This window comes from Seriola lalandi, unplaced genomic scaffold (genome assembly GCF_002814215.2).
Source record: "Seriola lalandi dorsalis isolate HSWRI2012SDOR001 ecotype SW California unplaced genomic scaffold, Sedor1 jcf7180002052274, whole genome shotgun sequence".
Classification (NCBI taxonomy): Eukaryota; Metazoa; Chordata; class Actinopteri; order Carangiformes; family Carangidae; genus Seriola; species Seriola lalandi.
This window is the reverse complement of record NW_019522827.1, coordinates 136,679-153,369: the sequence shown is the minus strand read 5'-3', so window position 1 is coordinate 153,369 and position 16,691 is coordinate 136,679. Positions and strand designations below refer to the sequence as shown.

The following is a 16,691-nucleotide window of genomic DNA, read 5'->3' as shown; positions in this document are numbered from 1 at the left end:
TTAATTCATGGCCTTTTATTTACAAATAATCTAAAAGGAAATATTCACAAGTTGTTCAGTTAAACTCAACAAAAGACAAAAATGCATGATCTACACATAATACAAATAATGATCTACACATCATCTCTATACAGAAAAGTTCTGCACTGCAAAACACCATGGAGAGTTGGACCCTTTGATACTAGTTTGAGAATACTTGTGTTACACTTAGCATTATCTAGCCAGCCTCAGCTGCAAGAAATGAAGATGCTGGAAGAGCAGAACAATACATATCAATACAACTGAGAAAATACTGTAATAGGAAAGTTGCATTATTTCACTCATTCTTTCTGCGAGGGCTCTTATCAGTAGGGTTCAACAATAAGAGCAAGCCTCTGCCACCAAGCCTGCTTTAATGATCAAACATTTAACTTATGTCAATATAAAATGTCATCTGTAATCAACTGAATGTAGTAATATTTGGCAGTTTTTCCACAACATGATTAATTTCATAGCTGGAATTGTATATTGTGCATTTTTCTCCAGCAGACAGCTCCTTTCTCAAAATACTAAAGGTATATTTCATTGTAACAACATATCCATTTCAACAATTATTTCATCTGGTATTGAGTCTTAAATCATATTTATGATGCAGGAAGTGAAAAATTGCTTGCATCTGATACTTTCTTCTTTTTTTTCTTTTTTTTTTTAAAAACCAATCACTGGTACTATTATTTGATTAAAGAACATAATTGAAATACAAGAAGTAGAAAAAATTTTTGGTTAAAAATTTGTTCAATTCTAATAGGGAAATCTTCTGCTTATCTCAGAAATAAGATGATAAAAATTCCATATTATTACTCTAGTGTTTTGTGACCTGTGGCGTCTGCTGAAGTGTCCGGCTGCTCTAATACTTCGTCCAGCTCCTTCACAAAGTGCCTGAGGTCATTTAGGCAGCGCTGTTTGATCTCAGACAGGTTCTCATCCAGCGGAGCCTGCAGCAGATTATCCAAACTGGGCTCCTTGGCCACCAACATTTTCACCACCGTGCGAAATGTCTCACAGTCCTGCCTGTAATGCTGCACATATAACAATCACGTCAGGAATTTTAATATTCATAATGATACAATGATATGTATATAGTGTACAAATAAATCATGACATGTTATAGGCTGGTCCATCTATAAAGTAAAGGGTTATTTAATCATTGAAGCTGAAAATAAACATTTGGTCTTTTCTGATCATAATCAAAAACAGGTTTGTCAATCAACTTGAGAGTGATGTTTCTTTCTTATGATTCACAAGAAATAGCAATAATTATGGCTTTCAACCCACACTCAAAACACACACACATTTTGCTCTTCACAGTTCAACATTTGTTTGTTTGTCATGCAAATTTGCAAATTACAACATCACACACCTCAAAGTATATTTTTTTTATCCACATAGGTACACGTATCAAAAATAAATTGTGTATTAAATGAAATTCTTAAGTAAGTGATATTATTTAAAATGCCCTCACAAACAAGTGAGCAGCTCCATCTGACAACTCTTTGAATTCTACAGACATTGACTCTTGTATCAACGCCTGTGAACTTAATTAACCTAGTTCTGTTAAATTGCTATATTCCGGGAAACAGGTGTGTGGATGTGTGTAAGCGAGCCTATTCAAGTGCATGTCCGCCCATAACAAAAGGAACATGAGGTGTCAGAGTATGTTAGTGGTGCTGTAGCATTCTTTCACACCCCATTGTAACAATCTCTCCCTCACATCCCTCACAGATTTTACTGCCGACCCAAAACGGCTGTAAAGTTCTTTATTAGAGTCCCAGGTGCAAGCTCACAACATCTTTATCACCTGGGGAGAAAAGGCTAAATGTGGGGCCCTATACTGAAGCTGCCTAGAGGTTTAGGGCTACACTGGCCCGTCAAGGAGCAGTTTGGGACAACGGGGTCCTCCAGAGTTGAGTTAATGCAGCCCACATCACCTCTCCCTTCAAATTAGAGTCACTCGGGCAGACAGAATGTGTTGCTGTGGCTCAAAAACAACCACTCTGCTGTCCAATACAAGACATCGAATCCAATTACCTCTACATATTACACAATGTCTACATACAAACAGACACATGTATGTAACCATTAAGGACATGTTCACCTCCAAAAACATTGATATTATCATCTCTCTTTAATAAGTTTTGATTTGATTGGCTGCATGAAATCACTTGATCAGATGGAAACCAGTCACTCTTAGTCAATTTTACTCAAGTGTCAGGAAATAGAACCTAATTCTTCAAAGCAGTGACTTAGTCAAACTGTTTATCTCCCATAGAGGTACTGTATATCTGCATCATGTTCAGCTCCATAGCCATCACAGGAATGTGGGCTGTGCAGGCCTTTGTAGTAGAACAAAAAATAGATGACAGTATCTCATCTAACATTAACTTTCTGTTAAATGCAATAAAACGTAAGCCATCAGCTTTGGTAATTTTGACAAGAAAAATGCTGCCTGTCAACTTAAATCAGTGTCCAGCCTTAAGCAGAATGTGAGGTTAAACGGCTTTATTCCAGGGTTCTGTCAGTTATGGTGAAATTTAAAACCGCAACTGCTGTTTCTGTGCCTAGATACACATTACATAATGTGTATCTCGGCTAACACATGATCATGTATCCATCAACTTGTGTAGTGATCACGAGAGCTTTTGCAAATTAATTCCATCACATTCACATGACTTAAATGTACTAGATGAAAATTTCTTGAGGGTTTTTCAGCGAAATAAGTGTCCGCAACATGGCAATACACTACATACGATCTACGGGAGTGCGACCACCATTACTGAGTGAGAAAGGAAAAAGAATCCAGTGCAGGACTGGGAGAAACAAGAAGTATGCCACTGTCAGTATCAAGATTGTGTTTTCCATCAAAGCTGAGCTGGTTGGGACTTTGAACACACAGAAAAGGTCAAAAGAAACAAAAATACTATGGCATTCAGTTTGGAACAATGAGGCTGGAAACAATTCACTACATGAGAACCACTCACTGTGTTTTCAAGCCAAAGAAAGGTCCCATGCTTAAAAAGCAGAAGGCTGAGAGACGCCACTGAGAACCTGCTGGCGATGAAAAACAACCCAGATGCACAATTTGTTGTGTGTCAGACTGGGACCAGAGACGGCTACAGAAGGTGATGTGAAATTATAAAGTTACACACACAAAATCTAGTGGGAGAAAATGAAGGGTCTCTATTTTGTGCTCCACCTGATAATTACAATGATGTTAAAAAAAAAAAAAAAAACACTGCAATGCCTCCAGCTCCTACATGAGTTCAGTTCTTCTTCCCCTGATAATTCCCCTGCTGAACCAGCTACAGCATGTTCAGATAGCTGATTCTAACTTATCTATTCATTCCTGCATCCCTAACCCACATTCTGTGCGACAGTACATGAATTTAGAGTGCTGTCTGCACAAGGAAAAAAAAAATGAATCAAATGTTATGGTAGGGTAGAATAATATTATGACTATGAATATTAAAACAATACAGGTTATTATCGCTGTACAAATGCATGGGGAGGGCAAGTCAAGAAGATTTAGACAGAAATATCCCAGACTGTGGGAGATGTTTGGACCCAGGCTGATGCTTTAACGTCTGCAGGTCATGTCAAGCGAATTCGTGGCCCCACATAATGATAGTCCTCACCGCCGACCACAAGGAAGTGAGAGGCTCACGACACGTGTGGCCAGCTGAGCTCAGGGTCAACTTCTTTCAACAATAAGGGTTTTCTTCTCTGTCTGTGCACAGTATTAGCTGTCCCATCTTGGTTGATTATGAACCTTCTGTTACATAATCTATGTAATAACACACCATGATTTCAGGTGGATTTCTACACCCATACCTCTTAAAGTGCAGACTTCTCCTTTGTTAAATATTTTCTCTCAGTGAGCATTATTTGGGAGGAGCAAAAATTGGTTCCAGGTTTTAAGATGTGAGACGAAACAAGGGCTAAATGAGACACAAACATGTGGTGTATGTCCCACAAACCAGTATCCCTCTAATCACTTAGGGTTGATTATGTTTGCCATCTTTCAAAACAAAACCTTCCTAAGCTTTTCCCAAGCTACAGCCTTTGTTGACAGTGATTACATTTTCACTTCATTATATCCCATGTACACACTTTTACACACTTGAAAGCTTCACAATAGGATGAGGAAAGGGTTGGAAAAAGTGGCCTTACAATGAACTACGAACTCTATATTAAGATGGATGGACAGTGAGCGATAAAGTGCGCACATTTACATGGCTATACGTGTAAATTTATTAGAGATGAAGGGCATCACTCCACATTTATTACAGTACTAAACAATAGGAGACTGACTTCAAACGGCCAACTATTTTTGTAAAAGCTGCTCCCATGTTACTTGAACAAACAGGAAGGGTGCTTTTGACCTGAGTGTGCTCTTTATGCTGTGAGAAAAGGTTGCAGGGAGGTTCTGCCTAAGTTCACTCCCTAGAGTAGGAGCCATGAGCTGATCTTTAAGCCTGATACTAAGGGGCCACACAGGACGGGGCTGGAGCCACTAGGGGCCTTCAGGAGGAGCCTTAAAAAGTGGGCTTCTGCCCAAATCGGATGTTTGTGGAGGTCCAAATTGTGAACATACCGACAGGAGTGTGTGCCTGGATACGGTGTGGGGGCTGGGAAGTTAAGGGTTTGAGTGAGATTATGCATAAGGCACTCACATAGACATTTAGTGAGGCTCTCTTCAAATGAGCACTGATGCCGGCAGGGGTCCTGCATAATAAGGGAAGTAGAGTAATGACTTGAGGGCTGGTACACATTAGGGGATATTAAAAGAGCCATTTTAATCACTCAAGCTGCAAACCGGACCTCTCGATGGAGGGGCTAATAGTTGAAATGGATATGTTTCATTTGCACTGATTGAGATGATGAACGGACTCCTCTGAAAATCACTCCCAGGCACTTAGTTATGTTTTGAATGGATATTTTCTGAGTTCCTATTGTTGGAGATGCTTTTTTACCAGCGCTGATTTGTTCTGTGGTCCCTACAAAGAGCTCCGCTGGTCCTCTGTTGCATCGGAAAAAAAGAAAATGAGATGATGTGATGAAGGCTTACAAAACGACACATTGGTATTTAGGCCCGTTATGAAATGATTTAGCATTTTGAAACATGTTATGACCAACAGTCTCATAAGCATGGATGTTTACTGTGTCAATGATTGTGTTTGAGGTTTCTGATTTCCTTTATAACCTTGAAACACCCACAGAGAGTATGCATTACAAGCTCTTGGCTGAAAAAAAACAATGAGCTTTGCTGGTGTGACAAATCCATTTCCTATGGAACACGGTTGTATACACAGTATCAAGACCTTGCTGAAAAATAGGAAAATTAGGAGAGACAAAAAATAAAACAAGGATGTCGTAGTTCCGTTTGTTGTGAATGTAACAGGCTTGTTTTTTGCAGCTCCTTCAAACAAGTTTAAGGAGATCTGAGGTCCAGCTCTGCCCACTACAGATCTGCTCAGTTTGTCAATCCACCGTAGTGACGGATCAGTGTGTGTTTAACTGAGCCCAGGGCAGATGTTACAGTAAAGACACTGTAGAGGTTTTGGTTTCTCTCACCACGTCTGTAGAAGCAGTTGGAAATGGCAGGGTAAGCATGTGTCTTATGCCAGGAGACGTACCACACTGTGGGTGGGCCGCCTGCATCCTGCAGGGCAATTCCTGCCCTGCTTTAACGGGAACAGATAAGTGGTACTGTAGCGGAGAGCGATGAAGGGGAGGGAAAGGAGTGCGACTCCAAATAGCAGGCCACAAGATGCGTCAAAACCTGAGGTGCTAAGGATTGTTCTGCTGACTCATCCTCCTTCTTTACACCAGCAAATACTTCATCGGATACAATACTGTCAGCGACATTATACAGCTAGTGTAAAATCACTGACTGGATACATGACCCACCTCGATATCAGGGTAGAGCTCACACATGTAACAAGGGGCACCTACACGATAAGGTGAACCCAATAAGGACCTCAGTCTGTTGTGGCTACAACTTTCCAGCTGCAGTTTACAAAACAGATTTTTTTTTTTTTTTAAAACAAGTAAAATAAACAATGCGGTTCAGAATCTGCACCACTCAGTGCTGTAGTAGGGCACCACTTTAATCTCTCAACATCTGCCCACTGACACCCTCCCTGACCTGTGCTCATGTCCTGTGTAGTCACTGTGACTCTGGATATTCAGGGTCATCAAGGCCAATAAGGGGTCAGCCTCATGTTAGAATGAAAAGGCTGAACACAAAATGAATGTCATAATAAGAAAATGCCAATAAAGTCAGTCCACAGTTTCCCTTATTTGTGTTTCTCTATTTTCAAGACCGTTTTCAATATGAATATCGGTATCTTGAAACAAGACAGAACAAAGCAGATTGCTCCTTTATTATTAGGAAAATAATGTAAAGGTTTGTAGTGGAAACAAGAAAATCAATCTCCCCTCATTGGCAGATTTTCCCAGTTGTTTTAAGAACAGAAATAGCTGATACTTGGTTAAATAAAGCTATATTATAGCAGAAGCAACGAGTCAAGAGAATTCATGGATTTTCATGGATCAAATCTACCTTCTCAATTTCCAGAGCCTTAGCCTTAATGGCTTCCAACCGGCGAGTCTTGAAGTCTTCCTTTGGTGTCGGCTTTGGCTCCATGCTGGCAGCCACCACCTCTTCTGAATCCGCTACAGAGGCAGGAGTTTTTTCCTGGCGGGCCAAAGGTTAAGGGTTAGAGCTGAGGTCACCAGGTTTAGAAACTGGTTCTGATTTCAAAGTGTTTCAAATAGAGACAACTCTGCTCTCTTACGGGTGTTGAGTTCTTGTTTTCATACACGTCTCATTATGCATGCCACATGTCAACAGTAAACAGACATGGAGGTGCCAAATACAGTACATCTATCTGGTTAAAGGACCCTTACAGCCAAAGATCAAAGTGAAGACCCAGTGAAAACAAATGCATTAGTTACACTTGCAATGAAAGGAAACATAAACTAAATGTCCATGAAATGTTATTTAAGTCTTTACAGTAACATACTGGTGTTTTTGGCCCACTGACTACAAATAATGTATTTTATCTTTATATGTTAAAGTTAAATTATCACTGCATAATAATGCACATGTAAACAGTGTTTGAAAAAGGATAATTAATCCAATAATATAAACCTGTGCGTGATGTGATGACTTCATGTCTTTGTGTTCTTTTTGTTTTACACCAGCATTTAATAGTATTTATGGTTATCCTGTTCTAGCTGCTGCATTCTCGGGTTTGTGCAGGTGGGTAGTGATTCATCATAGACTACATAAAAATGTCATGAATATTTCATTGTTAAATATCCATGTCAGGCTACACGAAATCAGAGACTATAATGAACACAAACAGAATGCCCTTTGTGTGGGCCACAAGAATTAGGTGAATTAGACAAACTATTACTCCTTGTAATTGCAGTATATTGATATTCCATCACACCTCTACACAACTCACATTAACTGGGAAATTTTTTCCCAGCCCTTACATTAGGTGCAAGAATACAATAAGGAAGATGCTACTGTATTTTATTTTTCTCATGCAACATGTTTCTTGTCCGAGCATTACTAGCTCTTTTACCTTTGAAGACCCTGAGCTGTGAGGAGACCCCTCCACAGAGCTGCTGGGAGTGTGACTTGTCAGCACACTTGGCTTTTCTACAGACAAAATATTAAGAAAGAAGGAAATATAAAGAACGGTGAGCAAACAGGCAGAAAATCATCCTAATTATCACGGAAAACACAAAGTTCTGACAAAGGGAAGACACCCATAAAAACAGGGCGATCTAAAGAATACATGAGGGTTACCATAGCATTCTTTTATTTAATTTTGCACAGTACTAAAATAAACCCCAGGGGAGCATCCTGGTGGGTCGGGGGTCTGGGACGATTGCCACGTAAACTGCAGCATCCCTGTTTCAAATCTGGATGGGAACCTGAGTTGTATTTTATTCCCCTCTCTCTATACACACTCCTTAACTCTCTGCAAAAATGCCATAAGATAAGAATTTTAAAAATACAATAGGGAACAATTACTTTCTACTGTGAGAAATTAAATAATCAGTCACTTATATTGTGAACAATCGTGACACCAAGGCATTACGAAGCAACCGAAAAGTATAAATCATTGTTTTGTTTTTTTTAATACTCCCTTGTTGGAGCCTCCCACACAATAGTGGCCGAGGAGTTCAGCTGTGCCTAAATTGAAATATTGTACTCTGCTGGCTCCAATGTGTCTAGAACAAAATAAATATAGTCAAGTTATTTGTTTTTATTGAAGGAATCTCCCATTGTTATTAGAGTAAGCCAAGGTAAAACATCTTAATTGAAGTCCCTCAGTGGGACTATGGAGTATACACACAAACAACAGTGTTCAGGCTGGGGCGTGCTTAAAACAAACTTTTCAATATGACATCGTGTCAAAAGGCAAGTTTTTATAGCTATTTTGAATGGCCACAATTGGCATGCTATCAAACACAGGAGACTGATGCAATAATTATCAGTGCACACAGTCAGACAGTCTCTGCTTGAAGGTTATTCATTGTGTTGACCTCATTTGTACACACAACTGAAAGTGGTCATGAGCAGGATAGTTCGGCCAACTGCTGTATAAAATGGGTTCTGCTTCTCAGATTGTCAGTTTCACTTACAACAAGACAAGGTCAAAACTTAGCATATGGCCGGACCGCATATGGTCAATGTGCGAAATTAAAGATGTAGTTGAAAACTGTGTGCGAAACATCGCTGATTGGTCATCTATGGAAGCATTTTCCACATCACTGTTATACACCCAGCATTTTTAAAAACACAAGTGCAAACGCCTTGCTTTGCTTGTAGTTTGTGAACGACAATAATCAGGATGGAGCAGCCCAACAGATTTTACAACCAATGGACTGACACTGAAGTCTCGGCTTTGTTGTCCATTTTTGCTTTATCTGTCATCATCACATATACATATTATCATCACATGTAACAACTGACTTAACAGGCAACCAATTTCCTTTTGATACGTCAGTGGACTTATTTTGCTTAATGTTCCCGGGGCTTTGGCCATGCTCAGAAAAATGCGCAGGAGGAACTTTTAGCCCTGAGAAAGTTCCTGGACATTACTCAGTAGTTCCTGGAGACGCACCTTAAGTGGAACTCCACACCGTAGCAACCAGTTTTCATAGCTGGAGTCCAGTCCACCAAGTTTCAAACGGCCTTTCAAACGCACCCTACACCAAGCCTTGCGGATGGCGGCATACGTGGCAACAGACCTAATCTTATTCACTAATAATAGTCATCATCAATCAAGATTTGTAAAAAGACATTGTAAAGATCCTCCCTGTGTATGACAAAGCCTGGTACACACACCCTATCACCAAACCCCTATTTTTGTGTACTTTGCTCTGCTGCCCTAATTAGTGTCCCAGATGTATGTGGAGCTGGGAGGTACAACTGTTTTATTGCATCTTCAAAGGGTGGTACCACATAGAGCTAAGTTTTCAAGACATTAATATGTTTATGCATCTTGGAAACCAAAGCACTGGAGAAATTGCTGTCCACACTTCTTTCCCTCAGACTGAATTCATAAATTTCATTAGCTCAGCATTGTTAATTAAAGTTCTGAAGCCTGTGAAAGTCACAAAAGAGAGCGTGTAAAATGACAGACCCAAAGTGATTCTGAAGACATTGTTAAGCCAGCACATGAACCACTTTCTCACTGAGGAAAAGGTCAGGTTCTGAACCCAAAGCCAAACCACCCCAATAAACCAAGGGTATCCTTTTTCCCAGCCTCTAAAAATACGTGGTGTTAGTGTAATTAACATCTTAACGTGTTTCAGCATACCCTGGCCCCTCACACTACACCTCTGAAAACAGATGCTTCACCTGGAATGGCTTAATTCCTTTACACATTGTAATTATACATATGTTTCTTTAAGATGGGAAAATGACAGCAGGTATAACACCTGCAAGAACAAACGTTTTAGATAAAGGTTTACAAATTCAAAACTCTACTGGCTACTTGCTCTCCCATTCATCTATGCTCCTTCAGCTTTTTCATGCTGTGGCCAATCACAGAGTGACATGTATTTCAGAGTGGAGCTTTGTAACTGGACGTCATACTATCCACTAGGGCAGCAGGTCAAGCAGCTAGGCAGCTATTACTGCGTAGTTGTGCGCAAAAGATTTGAAAGCAAAGGTGGACAATAGAGCAGGAAAATGCCCTGACGCATTTGAAAAGGTGACAAGTTTTACCTTTTCTCTGCCTGATCAACATTAGATGAAGATGATAGAAGGATTGCTAAAATATCTAAGGCATAACAGTTTTATGACAACAAACAGGGAACAGTTCAATATTTGCTATGTAAATTTAGATGGTGTTACATGTACATTTAACGGCTGTGGCTCACGAAGTAGAGTGGGTCGTTGACTAATCAGACAGGCGGTGGTTCGATCCCCATCTCCTCCAGTCTGCGTGTCGAAGTGTCTCTGGGCAATAAACTGAACCCCAAATTGCCCATGATGGCTGCTCCATCATTGTATGGGTGTGATGTATGTATGTATGTGTGTGTGAATGGGTGAATATGGCATGTATTGTAAAGCGCTTTGAGTCTCTAAGACTTGAAAAGCGCTATATAAGTGCATCGCATTTACCGTTGATCATTAGTACTGGTGTGCTGGGCCCTTTTTTGTAATTGTGACATAATACTTACGCCTCTGCTGGTTTGAGCCTTTGTCCCTTTCAGGGGAGAAACTCTTGTTGCTGGTATTTGACCCAGAGCGCCCATGTACAGGTGGTTGGGCTTCTCTTCTTCCGGTGGGAGGAGGTGAGCGGTCACGCATGATTGCAACAGGCGGAGAGATCCTGTAGTCATCATGGTCTTCTCTACGGAAATAGGCAACAATCAAAGCGTAAGATACAAGAGAAGACCTGCGGGCATGCGACAGGTTGTTGGTAAACATAATGTTTCCCGTTATGAAAAGCTTTTACACCGGATATTAATTTTTATCAGTACAATTTAAGAGTGGGCAATAAATTGTGCATTTGAATATCAATTAATACAATAGCATGTGGAATAACAATGCTCTTTATAGACCAAAATGATCAATTCTGAATGGAATATCACCCCTTCCATCAAAAACTAGACAACTGATTTCCAACCCTGCCTACTTCCAGAGCTGGCGGCTGATTTACTGTATAGTATAAAACCATATGAATGTGAGGGGACTGACTTGGCTTTTTTGTCCAGAACTGGCCTCCGAGGAGGGCCTGACCCTCGACCTCTGCTGCGGTAATAGGGGATAGGTCTGCCATTGTTCCTGAAAAACATCAAAAATACAGACTGAAAATAATATTGGCTCGCAAAGCTGCTCTGTAAACAAAGGTCGAGGCAAAACATGATAAACAAATCAAGAGCATAATGAGTGCAAATTCAGAATGCATCATTGTCATCACTTACTGGTTTAAGAAGCAGAAGTATTTGTCAGTGTACACTTTTGAATGGGTAATGGAAACAGAATAAATAGAAGGCAAAACCACCAAGACTTAAATTCAGACTCAGCAGGGCACTGTGGCACACTGATCAATTTGTGGAATGGAGGCAATCTTCCACTTTGCCACGAGCCACAGTTGGCTGACCGAGTTTGGTCTTCTTTCACTACTATCTGTCTTCAATTGTAGGCATAGCCATGCGCAAGCTAAATATGGAGCTGACGTTACAACACACTGCTACCTTCAACCATGTAATGTAATGACCAATTTCTGAGCAATTATCTAAAGTAAGTGGTGAAATTTCACTGTTCACTGCAACTCGTTTTTATGATTTTCCAGACTCAAAGAAAAGCCTGTGTCTGAACAGCAACCTTTAGGTCCAGAGGTATAAATGACCCAAAGGCACCTGGTTGTCACGACCTCTGCCTGAACTCGAGCCACATCTCAAACAAAGAGCAGGTCTAACAAGACCTAAAACTTTTACGACTCATGGTGTGTTTGAAGTAGCCAAGACTCAACCTGCCATTTGCCAAACACTGAATTGCCATCCGTGCAGTAAAAAACGAACATCAAAAGGCTAGGGTACAGAAACAAAGTGGTGTACTTTATTTAGGAAAAAAGAACTCTATAGAAGGTAAATCAAGCTTTTATCAGGCAGACATTCAACCAGAACTTACACACATTTAAAAGGTCAGGCCTTATTGCCAAGGCAGAAATTTTCCATATGAAGAATTCTCTTGACACTGGCAGTCATCAAACTAAGAAATGAAAAGGCCAATGCAATAATTTGCAGAGTCATGAAGCCTAAAAATAATTGTGCCTCCTTAGAGATAAAACAAACTAATAATAACAACTGCTAATATTTGCATCTTCCTTCCCTTTGATTTCTTTGATGACTAGACACAGCACAAAAAACAACCAAGATTCAATTAACTGGATGGATTTATAAATGCACTGCACAAACACAAGAAAACGCTTAATTTACCACGGTAGCTTGAGACTGTTTATTAAGACAGTGACTCATAACTTGGGGCTGTACGTCAGGCTGTTAAGTCTTTTCATGATCTGTGGGCAAAACCTCCTCAAGGGTGCAAGAAAAGTGATTCAAGTGTGTGTGACTAAGACTTTGCAGTAAACTTTATGACCTTGACGCACTGCTTGTGTTTATCCCACAACGCTAAAGTTTGCTTTATAGCTGTATGGTAAGGGGTCATAGCGTAGCTACTGAAACTTTACATGTAGCCGCTGAGGATACGCCATTCGTCCCAATTAGTGTGTGTCCCTGCATGGGCTTAGAGAGCCTGGTATGACTGGTCTCATGCTAGGGTTAAAAGTGTCATTTTATATTTGCCCCCTTGTCTACATAGCCACTGAAGTGCCTTGTGCAAAAATGAATCCTACAGACAGACATCCTGCTTTGTTGTCTGGGAGATGGGACAGACATGGGAGAGACAATCAGCTGCCTCTTGACAGGAGAAGCTGAAGCATAAACTTTTTTTTTTTATTAAACATATGTTAGAGTCACGAGAGATGCAACTTGAGCCTGACGAGTTGTCATTCAATGTCACTATCATGTACACTGCCAAGACCCAAAACATTATGATAAATCAAAAATCAACCAGGTTGAGCTGTTGTCCATGTTGAATGTGTCACAAACACTTCAATTAAATGTGATCACCACCTCAGAATACCCACCAACGCATGTGCAAAATTGTTCACAGGTGGCAGAATATAAATCTTGACAGTGTGTTTATGGTTCCAGAAAACTCCAGGAATCACAGTACCTATCGTATATCATGGGCCTAAATTTGCACTTTAGGTAGACTAAATGTTTTTTAATAGTAAGCATGTTTTCACCCTTTAAATAATTTGGCCAATATGTACCTCAGCTGCTATACAGCAGAGGCATTTTAAGTTAATTTCGAACTTTGCAAATTCTCGTAATTACTGGTAAATTTATAAACCTTATAATATCTGACACAAATTTGAATGTCATGCAAAAATGACGTAAAACAAAAAACGAAAAAAAAAACAACAACATATAAACTGCTCAGAATATCTGAGACGTGTGTGGGTGTCTGACTGAAGGAGGAGTGGTCCAGCTGTTTTTCCTCTCAGGGTGGGGTAGAGGGTGGGGGGTGGGTTGTTTGGCTGAGTGAGTAGACACTAGTGCCCTTTGTCCCTCTCTCTAGCCTGGTATGACTCCTGGAAAAAGGGGGCCTGGGCCCGTAAACGGTTGGTATGTTGAAGTGGCCAGGGCGAAAAGAGTGTGTGTTGATGTAGGAGTTAGAACTGTTGGACTTACCTGCTCTGTGTGGGGTTAAGCTCTTAAATTTACCTTAAGAGCAGTGTGGTCACAGATAATTGAGATATGCTTCCTAAATCTATTTTCCAAAGCAGAACTTTGTTTGCAACAATTTATACTGATTGATGTTCTATTCTTATATTGTCTTGGGTGGAATGTAAAGGGAAAGTATTTATAATCTAAAGTGGTTTTATGCTTATTGTGGTTAACCCTTTTTATTTCAATATTACATGGAAAGAAAGACACATGCTATGAGGGTCAATAAATCAAGCTAATAATATTCTCTTTTCAATACACAGAACTCTGCCTCCACCTACAGGTCAGTTTGATGCATTACACAAATAATTCGGTGAAGCAACTGACTATCTGAAATTAACAGGATGGGACAAACAAAAATTAATTAATTAACAAATTTCAAACATTTTAAAAAAGAAGACTAGATAAATTACCTTGAGTCTAATTGATGCCTCAAATCATCTCTGCCATAACCCTGTTGGGAGTACAGGCCCTCCTGAAAACAAAAATCACAATTACAACATTAATTGGGAAACGCTAGTGCATTATTGGGAACTACAAAAAGCAAACAAGAACCTAATTAAACTAATGCATTAAAACTAATGCCATTCTGTTGTTAACTTTCTGAGATACTTTGGTTAGAGTCATACACATCAGTATGCCATTTCTTGATGTTTGTATTTGATCAGCTAAAAATGATCAGATAATACATCACTAAAACACACACTTTGGCTATAGTACTATGATTTTATTTAAGACAAAACAGAATTTAGTTGAGAAAACATGCATACCACAGGTTTCTTACATTTCTTGGGGGTGGGGGTGGGGAATTTCTGCGAAAGTTGCCAAAGTTGGGGTTTTCGTCAAAGTATCGACGATCGTTGGGCGGGTAACTGCTTTCATCGTGACATTCTCTTGCATCCTGGTAATTTCGAGGACCACCATACCACTGGTCATCATTAAAACCTCTGTCATATTCCAACCCCGGCCGAGGCATAGAGCTCCTCCTTTCAACAATATTGACAACTCGATGAACTTTCACCTGCCAGGACACATTACATTTCACTCTGTAAGCATCACTACCCAGTACAAGAGTGAATCCAAATAGGAACAACTCTTAAAATAATAATGAATTATAAGTGCTACAGGCGGTGTAGACTGCATCTCCCTAATTCAGACACTGAATGTAAATTGTTTGAAGATTAAACTGTTCCTGACACAAGATTCAATTTGTAGACATAGAATGTTTGTAAGTATCATCATTAAAGTCATTCGATAATCAATCAAATACAATTCATTCTACAGTCTAAGGGTCTCAAAGACTAGCTTGGTTCATGGTATTTGAGAACACAAATAATATTTTTTATGTATTTTAGCCAGACAAATTTAATTACAACAGCGTGCACAGCATTAGTCATTATTATACATACAATATACATACAGCATTATACATAATGTGATTTTAAAAAAAAGTGTCATGAGAGGTGATTACAACATCAATATCATCCTAAACAGTAACTTACAAAAGAACAAAAAGTGACTGAAAATAACACTACACCTACCGCAGTCATAGGAGGCAAATCTCAAGACTGCAACTTAAGGAACAACAATAACAGTGTCCGGATACTGATAACTAATCAGTTCTTTTCACTGATTACCAAGGTCCTTAGTCTAACTAATTGATATTTGCCATCCAAAACAAAATCTTTACTTACCTCTCTTATATCAATCGGCGTGAAGTGCTCTTCATACGCTTCTCTAATTGATTTTCGACTGTGTCGATAAGCCACTGCGAAAAACAAAACTTTTATTCAAACATTTGATATGGACAGGAAGTGGATTGAATAGACAGGATTAGTGGGGTGAAGACACCACAACACTGTTTTATAAGAATTATTTTCACTTACTGTTGAAGGAATGATGTTGGTTCCCTGTGTGGTAAGGTTAAGGTATCTCAGTACAGAGAGCCTATGAGAATGACAGTAAACAGCCTTGTTTATGATAAGATAAGATAGCCCGAACGTATGAGCATATTCGCCCTACCCTAGATCACACACATACCAAAAGAGCTTTGTAACACACATGACCTCTGACCTCAGTTCAACAACATTCAACACCACCTCCAACTATGAGTTATTTCACGTCATGGAGCGCTGCTACTCCGCTTTCCTTCTTTTAACTGGAAATATTGAGTGTATCACAGTATATTAAATGCGCTGGGGAATGTGAACAGTCCGCATGAGTGACACCAATGTGACTTCACACATTAGAGCCACTGCTGACAGATGGCGATAAGTGACTCTGTGTTTTTGCTGAAATGTATGATGTTATGACTGGACTAGAAAGCTGCGTTTGAACTGTTGTTAGCAAACCTGGCTAGTTAGCATCGTAGCAAAAGATGAAGTCGTAATAAACTCACTCACCAAATAATAGTGTGAACACTGCTGGCCACAAAGTGCGTTTTACATGTTTCACATAAAAAGGAAACTTCACTTAAAGCCAATTTACACTGCAGCACAGAGCTTTCTCTTCGCGTAGCCTACATGTGCAAGTAAAAGCAAAACAACCGTAGATGCAGTGGTTCTTCTTCTTCTTCTTCTTTGGTGCGGCACACTAAATGCTGCGATGGCTTATTGCTGCCCTCCTCAGTCTGAACAACATCATTGGTACAAACCTACAGTCTATGCACAAACCAGCGGTATGGATCAATTCCAGCAGCTTTTACAGGCCTCAGTCGGACCGCACAGACATTTCCCATCAGGATGCTTTTTCATCACGACCAGCCCACTGCCCACAGTGGCATACCTCAGTATCAATTAACCCCAACCCTAACTATGCTC

The 16,691-nt window shown here is 39.9% G+C and overlaps 1 protein-coding gene across 2 annotated transcripts; it reads right to left on the bottom strand.

Moving 5' to 3' along the window:
* Positions 1–16,443, bottom strand: LOC111650389 (uncharacterized). Of its 2 annotated transcripts, none has more exons than XM_023400278.2 (10): positions 16,275–16,443; positions 15,759–15,819; positions 15,567–15,640; positions 14,657–14,893; positions 14,286–14,347; positions 11,273–11,359; positions 10,753–10,925; positions 7,635–7,711; positions 6,602–6,736; positions 1–1,058 (listed from the first exon to the last, which is right to left on the bottom strand). In XM_023400278.2, coding segments are annotated over exons 2-10 (1,068 nt in total). In that variant the 5' UTR covers positions 15,760–15,819; positions 16,275–16,443; the 3' UTR covers positions 1–836. The 2 variants fall into 2 exon arrangements, with proteins under 2 accessions (XP_023256046.1, XP_087028410.1); XM_087172284.1 differs by having other exon boundaries at positions 14,657–14,858.
* Positions 16,444–16,691: the final 248 nt, after the last annotated feature.